The 20,207-nt window shown below is 34.9% G+C and overlaps 1 protein-coding gene across 8 annotated transcripts in view; it reads left to right on the forward strand.

Annotated features, from left to right (window-relative positions):
- NAALADL2 (N-acetylated alpha-linked acidic dipeptidase like 2) overlaps positions 1-20,207 on the forward strand; it is a 1,467,871-nt gene that overhangs the window by 456,277 nt on the left and 991,387 nt on the right. For 5 of the 8 annotated variants that reach the window (XM_045385070.3, XM_065540197.2, XM_065540196.2 and 2 more), the window contains exon 1: positions 4,072-4,188. The exons of the other annotated variants lie outside the window; for them this stretch is intronic. In XM_045385070.3, the coding sequence (XP_045241005.1) occupies positions 4,146-4,188 (43 nt within the window). In that variant the 5' untranslated portion in view covers positions 4,072-4,145. Of the gene's footprint in view, positions 1-4,071; positions 4,189-20,207 lie in introns of those variants that run through there. 8 annotated transcript variants of the gene reach the window in all.

Genomic DNA, 20,207 nt, shown 5'->3' on the forward strand with positions numbered 1-20,207 from the left:
GCTATGATGTTATGACAGCCACGACATTATGACAGCCACAGCATCCCTAGGTGATAGGAAATTTTTGACTTCATTATAATCTTTTGGGACCACCTTTGTTTATGCAGTCCACCATTGATTGAAACATCATTATTCAGTACATGACGATTGGGTACTAACTTTGTATTCTCTTTCATTTCTTATCCTGGTTTTGACTTTTATTTTGGAAATTCTCATAATTACCATCATTTCTTATGTCCTTCTAACTCTTAATGTTTTGCTCTTGCAGGTAAAACTCCCTACTTTCCCTCATCACTTTTCACTTTTAAGCTTTAATTTGTTACTTTTCCCTCCTGAAAATTTTCTATCATCTTTGCTACTCTGTGTCTTTCTTTTCTTTGAGTCTCTTTTATTTACCCTTTCTGATGATGGTAATTTTATTCATTTTCATAAAATTCATTGAAGGCTCAATGTGTGCTAGGAACTGGGCTAGGTGCCATGAACATGATGAATACTTAAAGTGTCTTTGGCATAACAGATTGCAAGGAGAGAAATACACACACACACACACACATACACACACACACACACACGTATAATATATCTCTCACATATATGAAAGATATGTATATATATGTATATATACATATACATGACTATATACATATATATACACATATGAGAGAGAGAAGTACGAGAGAGAGTGACAGGTTCTCAGTCTGTCACTCAGGCTAGAATGCAGTGGTATGATCATAGCTCATTGCAGCCTGAAACTTCTGGACTCCAGCAATCCTTTCACCTCAGTCTCTTGAGTAGCTGTACTACAGGCACAGCTAATTTTTGAGTAGCTGTACATCATGCCCAGCTAATTTTTGTATTGTTTGTTCAGACAGGATTTTGCTATGTTGACCAGGGTGGTCTTGAACTCTTGGGCTTAAGCGTCCACTCACCTCAGCCTCCCAAAGTGCTGGGATTACAGGCGTGAGCTCCTGTGCCCAGTCTGAGAAATAATTAAGAAATACAGTAGTTTTCCCTAATCTATACTTTGGCTTTCCACAATTTGTTCTCAGTGATCATCGTGGTCCAAGAATATTGAATGGAAAATTTTAGAAACAATAAATAAGTGTAAAATTGTGCATCATTCTGAGTGGCATGATGAGATCTCATTCTGTCCTGCCCAGGATGTGAATCATCCGTCTATCCAGTTTATTCACACTGTAGATGCCTATTAGTCACTTAGGATCCATCTCAGTTAACAGAAGGACTTTCATGGTATTTTGGTGCGTGTTTTCATCTCTAATGTTACTTAATAATGGTCCCAAAATGCAAGAGTCATGATGCCGGCAATTCAGATATGCCAGAGAGAAGCTGTAAAGTGCTTTCTTTAAGTGAAAAGATGAAAGTTTTGAGTTAATAAGGAAAGAAAAGAAAATTATGTTGAGCTTTCCAAGATCTACTGTAAGAACATATCTTCTATTTGTAAAATTGTGAAGAAGGAAAGAGAAATCTGTGCTAGTGTAGCTGTCACACCTCAGACTGCAAAAGTTACAGCCATGGTGTGTGATAATTGCTTAGTTAAGATGTAAAAGGCATTCAATTTGTGGGTGGAAGACATGAACACAAATGTGTTCTGATTGATATCATTTGGGTTTGGTACTGTATGTGGTTCAAGCATCCACTAAGGATCTTGGAATGTATTCCCCTGAGGTTAAGGGGGCCTACTCTACGTATAGTATAATGTGATAAGAGCCATGGTGAAAGGAAAAGTTTAGAATTGTTAACGGGCATCTGGGAGCACAACGAAAAGACCTCAACTCAGACTGAATTCAAGAAGAATTTCTGCATATGAATTCAGCAAAAGGGAGGTGAAGAAGTTTTCTAGGCATGTACAAAACTCACCAGGTATGTTAAAAAAAAAAAAATGTCCTGGAGTACATTTTCCCGGCATGCACAAAGACCTAGAAAGGAGAAAGAAAATATGTGTGTGCATGGCACTTCATTAGTATTGCAACTAGTTCAGTTCTACTGAATCAGTATATATGTTACTTTCTATGAAGTTACAACCTTTTGACCTTTCTGGTGTTCATATTTTTATGGATTTTGTTATTGTTTAAGAATAGGACTTCTCTATTCTACTTTATTGTAATTTACCACATGCTATAATTCAGCTCATAGATAATGGGTGCTTTATAAATGTTATTGACTAATTTCAGTGCCTGGGGCAGGTCTGTAAATATACATTTCCAGGTTTGTCATAATGAGTGAGGATTGATATATATGTTGGTCCTTTTAAGGAGAAGTAAGAATTTGATGATTACAGTGTTTTATTGGCAAACATTGAAGTTACTCTTGGTAAAGTATGTAGCATTTTATCTATCTATCTATCTATCTATCTATCTATCTATCTATGAAAAGGGATATTCTATTCTGGAACAAACCACAACCTGGATTTTAAATCAGAGGCTCCTGACATTATAAAGATAGAATGGGTTTTCAATGGTCCAGTCCCTCATATTACAGATGAAGAAACCAAGACTTAGAGAGGTAATAAATGAAAGAGACAACTCTCAGTTGTGATCAGAACTTTTTAATGTCATGTTTGCCTTTATTTCTAATACTTTTGAGAAAAACTTCTGTTGTTTGCCATTTCTGTTCTTTACACAACTTATATAATCAACTTTTACATTAGTAAATTTTTACATTAGTAAACTAGCATACATAGTATTTATATATAGATTTTTTTCAAATTAAAAAGCAAAGGACTATAAAGAAAGGAGTTTGAGCTTCATATACATATATATATACATATATGTATAACTATAGCCAATATATATATTAGCTGTAGTTAGATTAATAAAAAATATGTTTTGTGTATTATAAATTTGAATATAATATATAATTGTTACTATATATATTAAACATATAATATATAATGTGTAAAGTATTAATATATATGAATATAAATATATATTTATATTTATTCATTTATTTACCAGTCTAACTACAGCCAAAGTTAAGGATTTCTAGAGGGAAGAAAGTGGAGATTGTTTTTTATTCTAGGTGTCTTATGGGGGACAAAGCTTAAATAAATTGCCTTAATTCTGTGATATCTTTCCTTTCTCATGTGCAAATGAATATTTAAAGATACATCTCCAATTTGTTGCTCTTGTTTGCTGGAAATTATTTTTGTTGAGTCACAACAGTTAATCTAAGTTAATATTCACCATGTTTCTATTAAAAAGGCAAAGCAAATAACACTAGTCTCCTTTTACAAATGAGGACCTTGAGGCATTTCAAGATTAGGTTGAACTGTTTCTTTAAGGTCTCTCAGTTAATAAGTGGCATAACTGATGTCAGTACATGGTCTGGGATATCAGTGCTACAGTTCAACATTCATTCCGCTCATCAGAACAATAAGAAAGAGAGAAGGAAGAAGAAGAAGGGAAAGGAAGAGGAAAATTAGAAATTGCTTTTGTTTATTCTCCATTATTCACAGTGTTTAGCACAGCCATACATTATTGTTTTCAATCTTCATACTAATCATACATACTTAATACATACTAGATATTATTCTATTTTACAGTTTAGGAAACTAAGTTTCAAAGATGTTATATTCTTTGCTTACAGTCACATAGCAAGTATTAGAGATACTCCAAAACTTGTCTTTACACTGCTGCACAAAACTGACTCTGAGCTGTTCCTTATTTCCCTATGGTTTAAAAAAATAAATGTTGTATAATATACTTTAAATTTGATTTCTGTAGGAAGAGTAGATTAGAAACATTCAAAAACAAAGAAACCAAAGTCTGACTGTGAAACGTGGTGTACTGGTAATATCAATGCTCTTTTAGGGGAAAATATAAATATGTTTCTGGACTAAAGTGAAAGTGGAGAATTAAAAGTTGATATCAAAACAGAAACAAAGCAATTTTTTGTGAAGTACACTTTAATAGCCATACAGTGGATCAAAAGATATGATCTCACTTCATAGTAAAACAGGTCCTGCAAGCCCAGGTAACTCAGGAAGCAGAATGGTAATTATTCACAGAAGAAAGCAGGTAGTATACTGTTACAATACTACAGTAGAAAATCAGAAGGTCACAGAGCTTGCAGAGTAGGTGACAGGACTTGAAACTGCTTGGCCCTCTTTAAAAAGAAATAATAAAATGGGAGAGACTGAAGCAACTTTACCTAACATGTCTTTGCAAGGTAAGTACCAACAGCCTATGAAATGTTCACAATCAGAAACTTAAGCTGTGTTGATTACAAAGTCTGTGTGTTTGTGTGTGTGCAGACACGCATCCCTGCATGCATGTTCAGGTGCCCTGACCCTGTTTTTAAGGTGTTTTTTGCGAGTGAGAAAAGAGGTGGAGATTGTTGATTCAGAGGAAGCATGTTTTCTTAATTGTTTACAAAGACTCAGGCAACACAGATTCACAAATTTGTTGGAGGGTATGGAATGCTTTAGCCTTAATCCCCAGTATAATGTTGAAGAAATGGTATAACCAACTTTCAGTGCATTTTCATGTTGGACCTTTTCCGACATTAACAGAAACTTGATTTTTGTCTCTACCTGTGGAATGTTTATTGGTAATTAAGTTTTGCCGTCTCTGGGGTTTACCAGCTAAATTTCCTTGTAATTAATATAACCATTTTTTTTAAGGTAGAAAACGGGGTCAGGGGAGAGCCTATCAGTTTGGAGACTGTGATTTATTTCACAGGTGTTACTTAATCAGATACCTTTGTCCTTTGAAAGGATTGGCTTTGTTGACATTGGCTTGACTAGGCATCTCTGGTTAGAGGCTTGTTAACAGAAACAAATTTAAGGTTACTCACATTTCACATTTTTGAGTAAGAAAAGTTATTTCTCAAAGAATAAAAAGAAATTAGATATTGGGCCTAATCCATATTTTTTATAGACTTCTAGAACACCATGAGGTCACATAGATCTGCATGATCCTAAAAATATTCACCTATTTTATAGTTAAATTATTGTATTTTTCTTTCATTTCTTTAATCTTTATGTAGCCTTCTTAAGAATCCCAGAATCTTTTTTTATCTCTGCATATTTCCTAAAAATCTTTCTTGAAATACTGTGTAAAATGCTACTCTGAAGCATTTTTAATTTAAAAAATTAATTTTAAAAGTCATGTAATGAATTCTATTCAAGAAAAACAATAAGGTAAAAGGATCATTTCACATAATGAAAATAATTTATTTCTATGTGTCTTATGGTCAAATGGTATTATGTACAAGATTATAACATATTTCTTATTTATCTCTAATATTTTTCCTTGTATATAGGAAGCATCTAGGTTGTTATAGTTGTTCATATGATAATTATTTTACATAAAATGTGTATTACGGTTTGGCAACCACCTAAATAGCCTATCCTAGGCTGTGTGGGTACATCACCTGTCTATTCAGGGATCAAAATAAACTAAGGAGTAACCAGACCTCTCTCCACTTCCCTCATGATCCCTCTTTGTGTTAGGATCATGAGTAATATTTTTTAATTGAATCCCAGATTGTGTATACATTTTGTTTTTGTTTCTTTTTCTCTGGTGCTTTGTATGTATATTATGTTTCTGGTAATACATATGTTTCACTGTGTAGGGATAGCCTTCCCTTTCCCCATCCATATATATGTATAAAATACAATTATTTTCAGAATTATTAATCAGAAAACCATGCACAAAATTTAACATAAGTGCTATAGTAAATAATTTGAATGGTGTGCTTTAAGTTCAAGAACAACGTGCCTAATCTGTAAACCTTTTGCAGTTGGGGAAAACTTGTGAAATCAGTTGTATACTAGGATGTTTTTGTTTGTATACTCTGAAAACTTTTCAACAAAAATTTATATTATCTTCTGATCTTATTGGTGTTTAAATGTATCCTTGGTAGGTCTGTAAATATTTCAGATCTGTCTTCTTGGAGTGTTGAAATCCTTCCCTACCAGTTATATTTGCATTAAGATTCTTAAGAGCACCTATTAATCAAGTGAGAGTTAAAAAGAACCGAAGGTAGTTCAGTTGTTGGTTTCATTTCTGGATTTCTCTCCATTATAAAGGCAATGGAATGCCTTAACATTTTCCTGTTGTCTGGGTGATACCCTGTCCAAAATCTGAAATTGAGTTTCAAAATGACCAAAGTGAATGAAAAGTTATTTTCTAATGTTCCAATTTCACCTTTGACTTAATGGCATTTATAAAAAGTTCTGAGATTCTTTCAAATAATACTGATTCTCAGCTCCACTTACAAACAGATAATCTTCAGTGGAAATAACTATGTTAAAATAATATGTTTTGTATATTAAACATGTGGATGACTTACGTGTTTTGACTATGAGGATAATATATTATGTAGATTATCACTGGAACTCCATCAGGTGCTTTGAATAATGATTTTCTAAGGCTATGCATCTAGATTTTCTAGATTCACTGAATGATTTCTAATTACAATTTGAAAGGCTAACCACAGATATTGTCAATGATTATTCATTATAGTGCTTTTTCTGTACATCTCTGACCCAATTATACTCCCAGGGAGCTAATTGCATGTGCCCTGGTTAGTGGAGCCCATATGCCATTAACATTTAATGTTTCTGGTAGTATTGAGAACCCATTTTTTTCTTGAATAAAAGTGAAGTTATTCCAAAATTATCTTGAGCTATGTGAACAGATTTTAATTAGCTTTTCAAACATAAAAAAGAATCTCCTCCTTTCAGTCCCAATGACAAGGTAACCCCAGCAGAGAACTGTGTAAAACTGTCATACATGAAGGTTCATAATGTTCTCAGGATTCATAAAATAAATTATCTAGGTTAGGAGAGAATGCTAGAATTTTTTTCTAAACTTTACAAATATGAGTAAAGTACAAATAATATGGCATAAGGAATAGGGGTGAGTGCTTTCTAAGCATTGTTATTTGCAAAGGAAAGGATCATTTTTCTTGCATAATGTCTGGAAACTCACATACACCACTGAGTGGCACTCTATCACTCCATGGGCCTGTAACAGGAGTAGAAGGACATGGCTGAGAGGTGGGAGGGAGACAGCTCCCTTCCTGGAAGGGAACTACCTGGAATATGCCTTAGGCTAAAGTTTCTTCAGAGGCCATCCTTGAACTTATAAGGGCTACTTACCTCTTCTCTGCCTGGAAGGATGTCCATTTCCTACTTCTCCCAGTATTCTTATTAATAGGCAGGGTAAGTCCTAGTCAGAATTGTAAAATGGGGAAAGAATCTATCAGCATGCAGCTCTGTGCTTCACCTGCTGAGCTCCTCCTACCTCAGGAATCCAGTTCCCATGAGCTTTCAACATGTTCTTTCTCTCCTTTTCATATTTAGTTGAAATATATTCAAGGCCACTTTCCTCTTTGGAAAGAATATGATATACTAATTGGCCCTTGAGATTAATTAAAAAAAAAAAAAGTATTTCTGAGTTTAATGCTGGGACAATCTTGTGAGAGGAGGCATCTTTGAGTTAGGCCTCCCCTGGGCTGTTGAATACACTTGGCACTCGTGCTGCCTACCAGCTGCTTGGATGTTTTGAGCGTTTCTAATAATACATCTCCTTCCTACTTCAGTTCTTCTTAGTTCTTTAGCTCTAGGATACCCCTACTCTAAAGGCTACAAAACAGTAGAACTCTGGGGGAAGATGTTCCAAGTACAGAAGAGTTGGCTGGACTCTGAGGAATGCAGAGCTAACTCTAGCTAGCCATCAGCAGGAGGAGAGAAGTCTTCAACCCACTGAAGGAGAATTTAGTCATCAGAGTTAGGAAAAAATAATGTTCAGAAAATTAACATTTTTGAGCTAGAAGATAGAGAGTCTCAAGTCCAGTGTTTTTACATTGTAGAGTAACAGAGATCCTATGAAGCTAGGAAAATTGTTTTTGGTTTCACAGAAGCCATTGCCAGAGGCCACGTCTCTAGCCTGGTGCTCAAAACTGCTTTTGCTGCAGTTTTACAGAAGAATTTGGTGCATTATTTTCTAGAGCAATTTGCTTTCCTATTTCTAATGGAGAAAGCAGTCTTATTAATATTTTCCATACTGATGTCTTTTAGTTTATATATTTATGGTCTTGAAAGCATTGTTGAGTATTCAGTGAGCTTATTATGGAACCTGTCCATCCAGGCTTGGGTTTTCTCTTTACTAAACAAAAGTTACATTAGCTTGTAAGACATTTAGTTAATTTTCATTACACTAGGAGAAGTTGCCCTGCAAGTTCATAGGCACATGTATGGAATGTTTCTTCATAATAGAGTCATTGTTTAGAAATGATACTAATTCTATTTAAAATAAGTAAAAGAAAAAAAAAAATTCTAGGCAGGAGGAGACTTAGTGTCTGTACTTCCAAGTTGGAGCCTGAGGGTAATAGTACTTTGTCCTCCAACCTGTTATACTGGTTTGGTGTTCATGCTTACTTTCTGTGGTGGGAAAAATATCTCTGTATTCATCATTGTAAACCATGACTGTCAGTGCCTTGAAATCTTTCTGATGCCACAAAGAAGACTAACCAGTGTGTGACTCTTCCTTCCAAGCCTACAGAACTTTAATAGCATTATCAATTAACAGAAGTGCAAGGAGCTCTTGTTGGACCTGCGTTCCACGAGGAAGGCTTTCACTAGCCCTTCATGATAGGTTCAAACACTTGAAGACCTGAGGAATTTCAGAGTTGACTCTTAGATATTGAGGTAACAGGGCGTCTTGGAGTTGAAATTTCCAGAATCTTTGCTGGGAAAGTCTCATAGTCTCAAAACAAAATCAAGCGAATTTGGAGCAAAGAAAGTTGCTGAAAATGTCAAGGCATGAAATCCAAGGTGAGTCTGACCCAAAAGAGTGAGTTAGGCAAAGGTGCATGTGAAAAGGGCTGAGTACTTTTTCCAGGTACAAGAGAGTGTCTTTGCAGCAGGCAAAAGAGATTAGGAAAGCAAAATCCGAAGTAAAGCATAAGAAATAGTTAATGAAAGCAACCTAACTGAGCTTAGGAGCTAATATTTTCTTTGTCTTTCTAAGTGGAAGTTGAATCTTTATCTTATTAGAAATAAGATGGCAAGCAGCGTATTTGAATAGAACATGAGATAAAGGTGGTTAATGACATGGTACTTAGTTAAAACCTGCTGTTGGAGGAAAAGCCAATTCTTAAACACTTTGAAATATAGAGCTTGTTCCTGGAGTTTGTTTAATCCCCTTTGATTTAAATAATATTTTATGGTACTGAAATTGTTTCAAAGGGAAACATTTTACATTTCAATTAAAGTCACTGTGGAATCTTCTTGAAGAAAAGGTGATACATACCTACAGGATGACTTGATTGTCTATACATTATTATTAATCATGCAATAAAAACTTTTCCATCTATTTAAAAGTTTGAATCTGTCTTTGAAGTTTTCTTTGAACAAAAGATGCAGTAATAATCTGAAGATTATAAGTATATAAATGTAATTATTACTTTGTATGCTATTCTCTGGATTTTGGAAGGAGTTTAAATAAATTTAGCTAATTGAGTAGGACAGTAAGCCAACTTTCTTTGTATCACAGTTTTTTGGGGGAGGACTATGAACCAAACATGTATTTGATTTATTATTGGAAAGTATTAGACTTGATATATCAGTGAAGGAATAACAGGTGACTGCAAAGATTGCAAAGAAAATGTTATTAGGATGACAATACACAAAAGGGCATTGAGCTTCAGTTGATCTCTTGAGCTTCTAATTACTCTTCAGGAAAAGTATGTGTAAATAGTTTTATTTGACAATGCTATTTTGTTGCTCTGGTGATAGATATGTTTAACCATCTGCATGGCTGAACACTTTGGGAGGCTCTTTCATAAATGCTTTCTATAATTTATATTGAAATGTAATTTACCTGTCTCTTTAAACCCTTGATGAGTATAATGCAGGTTGTATATTATGTCCCCCAAAAAATAAATAAATAAAGTTATAAAATACTATCAACTAAAAAAGTCAAAAGAGAAATACTTTGAAAAGCCACCTGCTAAATTTAACGTAGTTTATAATGAACATGCAAAAGGTATGCAGGTACGCTTGTTAAACCATACAATCAACTTTGCCGTATGACTTGAAACTTCAGTGAAAGATTCATTTTGAGATCTGATTCAACTGCTGAAATCCATTCTATCTCTTGATTCCTTTCTTCTCTCAAAAGTAAGCCCCTTTGAAAACAGGTCATGAGAAGAGAGGAATGAAAGATTACTGTACGTTATCTTCCTCTTTATTTATAACATTTAATGCAATCATAGACCAGCATATCTTCCATTAAACTACTGATAAATCTTGAAAATTTATCCATCACATCCACATTTCTTGGAGGGAACTTTCAGAGATGGAGAAATACACTGCCTCAAAAGGTAGACATTGCTTCCACTCTTGCTGATTCTTGGTATTGTTATAACACAGGGATGTAAATAAGAAATTATAGAAGAATCTAGGAATTTACAGAGGGTTTCATAGAGGAGAGATGATTTGAACTTTCTCTGGTAGTTTTGATAAACTAGAATAAGTGGCCAGAAGGAAAAAAGCCTTCACTGGTCAAAAGAACAGGCAAGACAAAGCATGAAAATTGTATCTATTTATGTATTTACTTGCTTTATTTTCTCCTCGCGTTGGAAACAGAGGATTTTTCAAAATTCTCTACTTTGCAATAGGCTATAAATAAATAAACATAATAGAAATAAGGTTAAGACAATACAACAGTTAAAATTTGTACACAAAATATATGCCAGAACGTGCTGAAAAACTGTCAAACAGGTCACAATTTTGCTTTCAAGCTTCCTAGCAGCCAAAATAAAATAATAAATTGTTTTTCACATTTATGTTGTTCAAATTATATAGAAACGTACCAGTCATTCAACAGATACACAGATTTCTTGATAGAGATGATGATAGAGACTGAAATCATTTCTATAGATGGTAAGAGACAGGCCTAACTAGAAGAGAACATTTTTATTAAAAAAACAGCAAGTGTTAAATTTAAAATTGTTATAGAGAGAAGGAAAATAGTATTATATAACTCATGTAAGAATATTGACATAGATGATTTTCTTTTGAGTTCCTAAAACTGTTGCACTATGCTGCCATATATTTGTCACAAAAACATTTCTGTAGAAAAAAATTTCAAACCTCTAGTAAATCTGAAAATAGAAAGGAAAATAATGGAAGAATAATTAAAAATATAGATTGTATAAGATCTATGTATTTATGTGATTTAAATATTTACACTGCTTAAACTTCAGAATAAAAATAGATTCTTTTAAAATTTAGGCTTCTATATATATGCTCAAGTGTCTGTTACAGAGTTCCTAATAAATTTTATGTAGGTGTTTTGCATTCATTTTGGTTAATGAAGGGTTCAGTGTAGGCACTATGGCAGATTTGGGGAAGAAGAGAATAGAGATAAGAACAAGGAAGAGCATTTGGGCGTTGATAATAATGACTTTATAACCTTCAGATGCAATGAAGTGATTATGTTGCCTAGAAATTATTTTATATGTAAGTAAATAGGAATTTGGAGAAAAAAATTAAGAAAATATTAATGTGTTTATTCTTGACCCTGATTTCTGAGCAGTTTTAGGATCATATTTTATATTTTTTTCCAGTTTACAATTTGACCTATACAAATTTATTTGGGGCATCATTTTTCTTTTCTAGATTAGAAAACCCATAATATTGTCTATATTTCTATAAAATACTTAGTAATTACTAAATCATATTTATTAACATATCTTATGTTGCTTAGTAACATAATCTACAATAACGTTGGTATGTAGGTAATAGAATATTCTGGAAAAGGGGTCTATGCAAAATGCATTTAATTAAATTGATTAGTTAATAGTTTATCTTCATAATCACAAAAACAAAAAAGGGGAAAGAACTAGTAAATTGGGTACTAATTTAAGGCAGGAACTTACTAAGCTTATTTAAATCTCACAATGTTGGCCTTCTCCTTTCTTCCAACAAACACACCAAGCTGATCCCCTATTAATACTTACATGTTTTGGTTGTTTCTGCTGAACTTCCTATATTATGTTCCTTCTTGTCATTCAGTTATCAGATTAAATATCTCCAGCCTCCCAGACTAAACTAGCCAGCCTCTGTCTTAATGTGTGATTTTTAATTCTTTTAATACATCACCATAAACCATATTCCTTTTTGATATATTTGTTTATTGCCTATTTCATTGCAATAAAATGTTCTCTTCCTGAGATGAAAGGCCATGGCTGACTTGTTTATTGCTGTATTTCTAGTGTGTAGATACATAACTAACATATACTGTGTTTTCACAAGTTTAATATGCTCAGAAAAAAACAAGCATAAAATGCACAATCTTATTCCTATTTGTCTATGCAATTTCCATTTATTCTAACATGAAAATTAGTTGAGCATAAAGTAGCAGCACTTAACATGATCAGTGCAAAACAAAATAAAACAAGAAGCTTTAACTAAAAGAACCATTGGCAAATAAAAATTTTCTCAAATTGAAACAGACATTTTTTCAAGAAGAATACTGGTTGGCATAGAGTCTATTCTGAGATTGGAAGCAGTGCCCTGTTATTCAAAATTAGATAATTTGTTTCTCTTCATTTTCTCTAGTTCTGTGTTACAGTGACTCTGGTTGGATTACCTAGATGAGCACTCAGATAATCTAAGAATGCAAAGGCAAGTAACAAATTAAACTTAGAGCAGCAGAATTTAAGGAGACAAGCTCATGAAGGAGTAAAAGGGTTGGTTCTTATTGGTAACCAGAGGCTAATTTGAAAGGATTCAGACATAATGCTAAGGTACTAGGTTTGATGGATGGCTGTGCATCTAATATAATTACATCTAGATAAGTTGTGAGGGGTAAAAGAGGATATTTTGGAAGGAGACATGTAATGCTTTTACATTTGAATAAATTGCATTTGTGATAACAGTGAGGTATCTAAATACTAATGTATTCATTTAGTATGGTTTATTTTACATGATTGTTTTAGATATGGAGGATATGGCTCCTGCCTTTGATGAATTCTCAGTTCTTTGGGAAATATAGTGATGTGCTTATTTATATTTGTATATAGTAGGCATATGCCCCTTATTGGGTAATTGTGAAAATTAAAAACATAAATTTGCCAAACACTTGGAGCAGTCCATGGCACATAGTTTACACTTCATAAATGTTTTTCTGTTGCCACAATCCTCACCATCATCATTTTAATTTTAAACCTCATCCATATTGTTATCCATCATCATAGTGATGATGAGCTGAATTTTTGTGATTACGGTGGGATTTGAAGAAAGAATTTGGGAGACATTTAAGGTTAAATTGGTGTTTGCTTGTACTAAATGAGGAAGAATGAAGAGACTGTGAAAATTTGATTTCTTGCTTGGATGACAGCAAGAATGGTATCCTTAACTGATTTAGAAAATGTACGATACGGAACCATTTAGGGAATAGAAATAGAGTGAGACTGCTTTAAAACAATTATTCTAAACTATAATTGCATATTTTGATGAAAATATCTAGGACTTAAATTGTAAAATTGGGACTAGACTTTGGGAGAGAGAGAGAACTAGGATGGAAATAAAGCTTTAGAAATTATTAAGGCAGAAATGGTGTATGACATTGTGAATAGGTGAGATTATACAAAAATGGATGGTAGAAGAAGAAGACAAGAAGAATGATAATGGAATATAAAGTCTGAGCAGAAATAAAAGAAAATGAAATGAGTCCATGGGAGAGAGAGAAGACAAAGATGACAGAGTTTTCAGAGGAATTCATGCTGGGAATTTCTATGTAAAATGAGAAGTCTTAAAGGACAGAATACTCAAACAGCAAGGATTTGGTAAATCAAGCCTGGAACTAAGGTAAGAAATTCGAAAGAATACAACTGGAGAATCACTGAGAGTGAGGTGAAAGGAGAAGATGAAATTACAGAGTATAATTTTAAGAAGCTTAAAACAGTAGAAATCCTACCATAAAGTCCAGGAAATAATCATGCTTTGCAAGTGGGAGAAAGAAGGGTCGAAAAAAGAGGTAGTTACACCACAACAGTTCTATGAGATAAATATAATTTTCCCTTTTCACAAATGGAAACTGAATTTCAGTGAAGGAAAGAATGAAAGTGGTCAAATAGAAGGAGTGTGCCTGAAGAAGTTGAGGACTGGATTCCTAGGGTAACTTTAAAGAGCATAAATGCAGATTTATCTTTCTGGAAGGAAAAATATGGGTGCGTGTAATGAGAAATTGGCTGGATTACAGAGAGTGGGTAATGGAGCTCTTGCCAGATGGATCTTTGAAGCAAAGGATGAGTTTATTTGGCTAAGAGTTAAGGTGGAGCTGTGTATGGAGTGATGAATCCATGAAAGATAAATAAAAAGATTGGCTAGCCACAGCTGCAGTGATGTTATGCAAGATATAGTATCAGTGAATGTGGAAAAGCACTAGGAAAAAAAATAAAATGCACTTTGGGAGGGCAAGGCGGCTGGATCACCTGAGGTCGGGAATTTGAGACCAGCCTAGGTCAACATGATGAAACCGATTCTACTGAAAATACAAAATTAGCTGGGTGTGGTGGCTCATGCCTGTAATTCCAGCTACTTGGTAGGCTGAGGCAGGATAATCACTTGAACTTGGGAGTCGGAGGTTCCAGTGAGCCGAAATTACGCCATTGCACGGCAGCCTGGGCAACAAGAGCGACAAAACTCCGTCTGAAAAAAAAAAAAAAAAGAAAGAAAAAGGCAGCCTAATTATACAGTCAATTTTCACAGAGATGTGAGTGAATTTGTGGAAGTGTGTGTGTATAAGTGTGTGCATGTGTATGTGTTATCGGCATGTTTGCATTTTAGGTAGACATTGTTATTCTGGAATATTCAGTCTTCATTGTGTGATACCACCCCCAAAATCCTACTTCAGCCAGTTATCTTCAGATCGTATGCCACTGGACTATAACAGAAATAGAAGAGAAAGTACATGTCATTACCAACCCATCCAGCCGTTGAAAACCAATGGAACACTCATGCTCCACTGCTCATACATTTTGATACTGGTATATTCTATGTAACATTAGGAAAGCATCCATATATACCACTGGTCATATAGTATGAATGTGATATACCTGTGAGACTGAAATGATGAGGACCTACTTTCATTTGACTCTATTTGAAGAAGGCAAAATAAAGTTGGTATCAGTGTTTACCCACTGAAATATGTCAAGACATTCTGATAATCTGTGATTGACATTAGAATTTGTGCCATTATGTTATTATTAAGATCATCACTAATAATGAAAAAAAAATAAAAATTGCAATTAGGCATTTACTAAATGCCACTGAGGTGGAGAGCTAGGATTTAAATCAAGGAGAATCTGAATCAATTGTTTCTTGACCACTATATTTTACAGGTGTCCACTTTAAAAGAGCTACTTAAAAAAAGTAGAATTTTCCAGGAGAGTACTTTAAATATTTACCATTTGTATCCATATGCAAAAATTACTGACTTAAATTTTATTACTGAAAAAAAATATCTTATTCACAGTCCTTTTTATAGCTGATGTATCTGCTTTTCTATAGATACTGCATTTTATAAAAATTCATATAACTTCATGTACAACATAGTGCTTTCTATTTTGGTGCATCATGATTCTTCTTATCCTACCTGCCCTCACATTCTTGTGATATTTCCATCATACCTACATTCCTGGCACTTTTATTGAAGGTGATAAAGCTCTGAACAAGTAGTTGAAAGTAAATGGGTTCTACTAAATTCAAGAATGTTTTGACTATTAACCTTCAGTTTGAAGTTTTAGATGACCAAAAACTAGTGTAAAGAAATATAGATTTACCTCTATAAAATACATGTTAAAGATGTTTTTAAACAATTGATGCTTTGCTGATGTAAAGGATATTTCCTCTTCAGTGTTTCTGACTTAACAAATTACATGTGAAAGCCATAAACTCCTTTATATCATCCATAAACATAATAAAAAATGTTACACCACATAACTTTGACTTAGTCAATAATTCTAGGCTTAGCCTTAGGGTTTGAAGAGAAAATTATTCTTGTTACACATTTTAATTATGCTATAAACTTTGGGAAATAGCTATTGATCTTCAGCACCTGGCGTCAGAAAGTTGTTTCTTTCTCGTTCTGTAGCCAGTGAAAGTTTGCCACATAGGCTAAACATGAAGGATTATTATTTTTTAAAATTTGAGTAACTTAAGTGTTAAGAGACAAAAGATTATCTTCTCTATACATCTTTCTGCTGCAAACTAGAAACATACATCTGAGCTAAGAAATATACTAACTTGGCGGGACACAGTGGCTCACGGCTGTAATCCCAGCACTTTGGGAGGCTGAGGTGGGTGGATCACCAGGGGTCAGAAGTTCAAGGCCAGCCTGGCCAAGAAGGCGAAACCCTGTCTCTACTAAAAGTACAAAAGTTAGCTGGGCATGGTGGTGCACGCCTGTAGTCCCAGCTACTTGGGAGGCTGAGGCAGGAGAATCACTTGAACCTGGGAGGTGGAGGTTGCATTGAGTCGAGATTGTACCTCTGCACTCCAGCCTGGGCGACAGAGCCAGACTCTGTCTCAAAATAAATAAATAATAAATATATAACTTGTTTTAAGAAAAATGAGAATATTATCCAGTGCTACTCTTGATGATCTTTAATATTATAATATAGAAAGAAGGGGCCTAAGCAGGAAATCTTTTTTGAAATTACAGGCTTTAAGGTTCTTCAAAGCTTATATGAAATGATGAACATTGTGATTATCATTTTGGAGCCATTATTTCACAAATTTTCATACTTGAAGTAGTAATATGGGCAAAAACCTCATGCTGTTAAGATTAAGCAGATACTCTAACATCTGTGATGCTGATTATGATAAGAGTAGCTACTAACTGGTGAACTATTTTTAGGGGATGGGTATTACTATAGACATTTTACAGATATGGCCATATTTAAGAGTCACATCCACACATGAAAATGGCCCTTCATTTCTCCATTTTACAGAAGGCTCCATGAGGTTAAGTAACTTACTCAGGATTATGCAGAAACTAGGTGGCAGAGCCGGGATTCAAACTGTCTGACTCATATAATGATGGCTTACTTGAATAGAGATAGGCTCCTTCAGTTGCCATTTTTGGCAAGTTGAAAACTGAAAAGCATTTCACTGAAGTAGATTCATATTTAAATTTAAACATGCTAAATTTTGTATTATGCCTTTGTTCATCCAACAAATATTTATTGAAATATGATTATGTAGCAGGCATAGTGTTAGTAAGTGCTGAAGCTAAGCTAAATTCAAGGAGACAGGGATCCTATTCACTCATAGTTTACCAAGGGAAACATTACACTGTAATGCGAAAAAGGAAAAAAAATGTATTCGTCTATACTCACACACACACACATACATTTCATGTAGCTTCAGGGTTCTCTGATAAACATTCTGAAATTGCTCCTTGAATTTTCAGTACCTAATTAAAGGTATGGTAGTTTTTGTTTGATACTGCAATGCCTTGTTTGTGAGTTTGGATAACAGTGGCCTTGGTAACTCCAGTCATTCATTAAAGATGCTATTTTGAAAGCATGGTCTGGGAGTTTATATTGACTTTTCTTGCAACTGGACATCCCCAACCTCCTCACAGTGAGAACTAATGAATATAATTTTCACCCACTTCTTCACCCATTTCGTCTTAACCTACAATGCAATTAAACCCAGTGGTTAAAGAATCTGTTGAGCATTTCATGTATGCAATATGCTAATAGTAGCTCTGGATGTAATGGCTTGCATTAATCTATTTAACTTAGTTTTATGTAATGAATTAAAGTAAAACTCTCTCTCTCTCTCTCTCTCTCTCTCTGTGTGTGTGTGTGTGTGTGTACATGTCTGTCTATTTATTTATTTATTTATTTATTTAATTTTTTTTTTTTTTTTTGAGACGGAGTCTCGCTCTGTCGCCTAGGCTGGCCGGATCTGAGCTCACTGCAAGCTCTGCCTCCCGGGTTTATGCCATTCTCCTGCCTCAGCCTCCCGAGTAGCTGGGACTACAGGCGCCCGCCACCACGCCCAGCTAGTTTTTTTGTATTTTTTAGTAGAGACGGGGTTTCACCATGTTAGCCAGGATGGTCTTGATCTCCTGACCTCATGATCTGCCCGTCTCGGCCTCCCAAAGTGCTGGGATTACAGGCTTGAGCCACCACGCCCAGCCCAAAATAAACTTTATTTATTTATTTATTTATTTATTTATTTATTTATTTTAGATAGAGTCTCACTCTGTTGCCCAGGCTGGAGGGCAGTGGTGCAATCTTAGCTCACTGCAACCTCCGCCTCCCGGGTTCAAGCAATTCTCCTGCCTCAGCCTCCTGAGTAGCTGGGATTACAGGTGCACATCAGCATGCCCAGCTAGGTTTTGCATTCTTAATAGAGATGAGGTTTCACTGTTCTGGCCGGGCTGGTCTTGAGCTCCTGACCTTGTGATCCTCCCACCTTGGCCTCCCAAAGTCCTGGGATTACAGACATGAGCCTCCATGCCTGGCTATTTTTTGTAAAAAAGTACAAGCATATATATTTAGAGTTATGTAGAATAATGTGCCTTTGCCAGTTTAGTGCTTTTGAACATACATCAGTCATGGAATTTAGGTATAATTTAAAGTTTACATTTTGAATAAATGAAATCTGGGAAGCCTATTATATGCCAGGTCCTTATCCTGGGAATTGTATTTAAGTCACCTCATTTCACTCTCACAACAACATCTAAAGAAACTACTAGCTTTTCATTATAATATTCGTGCATGCCATTCTGTTTGGAAGGAAACATGGAAAGAGGGAAATTTAAGCAGAGTAGGTGATACTTGCTTCCTCCACAATGAATGAAGAATTCTGCGGTCAAATAAATTAAAAGGTATTTCAAGAATAAGAAACCAGTTGTACAAAGGCATGCTGGCATGACTAGTGTGTTTGGAGAATTTTGAACATTAGTTAATGATACATGCCTAATAAACATTAAGTTACTGGAGTGCTGTTTTTCCTGAGCTGGCATAATACAAGCCTCCAGCCCACTGATTACAATGGGGTTATAAGGCTAACAAAATTTTAAACAGAGTGGATGGTAGTATGCTGTTTTTACTTCTTCTTGGTACGTGAGTACTATATAGTTAAGGCTTTGTGCCTGTTCACCAGATGGCACGTGAGTACATGTGCACATGTTGTAGATGTTATCCACATTTTCAGTGAACTGCTTTTGTGGAATGCTCCAAATTCTCATCATGAATTTACTCCTATATGAGAACAGAATATCAATGCTTCTTGACTACAGTCTCCCCTACTGATACTTAATGTGCCAAGTTAAAATATTTGCATAGTGGACAATAAAGCAGCATGGGGATTTCCTATCCCTGTTTCCTGCCAAATTGACAGGTGGCATTGCAGCAGGTGCACAACAATGTGATTAACAATGTAAGGGCTGACAAAACATGTGTGATGTGACTGCAGGCATTTTATGTGAGTGACATGTCATGGCAAGTATTGGCCTCAAGAGATTATACTTGGGGCTCGAGGGTGTGAGGGCAATCTATACATGTGTAAAAGCATCATTGAGAAGGTGAGTACTAAGAAAAAATAACCTTGACTGGGAGTCTTTACATAAATGAAGTACATTGCAATTCAAGGTATATTTTTTGCTACTTAAATATTTTACAAATGTCCTATTTTTATGAGCAGATGAAATTCACATATGTCTTGAACAGTGTGATTATTTGACTGCTGAACAACTCATTAAGCTGCCAGGACAGTGAGAGACTGCTTTGTTAAAATTCCTGGTAGATGCTAACACCGCTAATCCTAGCACTTTGGGAGGGTGAGGAGGAAGGATCCTTTGAGCCCAGGAGTTTGAGACCAGCCTGGCAACATAGTGAGACCCTATCTTTACAAAAACAAAAAAAATTAGCTGGACGTGGTGGCATGCACCCATAGTCCCAGCTGTTTGGGGACTGAGGTGGGAGGATTGCTTGAGCCCAGAAGGTCAAGGCTGCAGTGAGCTGTGATTGCACCACTGCACTCCAGCCTGAGTGACAAAGTAAGACTCTGTATCCAAAAAACAAAAATCATGATTGACGAAAAAAATGCAATATCATTCTGTCATCCAATTTATTTAATGAGCACATTTAGTCCATGTTATCAACCTCTCCAATTCTAGGATTTCTGACTTATTTTACATGTAAGAAAA

This window comes from Macaca fascicularis, chromosome 2 (genome assembly GCF_037993035.2).
Source record: "Macaca fascicularis isolate 582-1 chromosome 2, T2T-MFA8v1.1".
Classification (NCBI taxonomy): domain Eukaryota; kingdom Metazoa; phylum Chordata; class Mammalia; order Primates; family Cercopithecidae; genus Macaca; species Macaca fascicularis.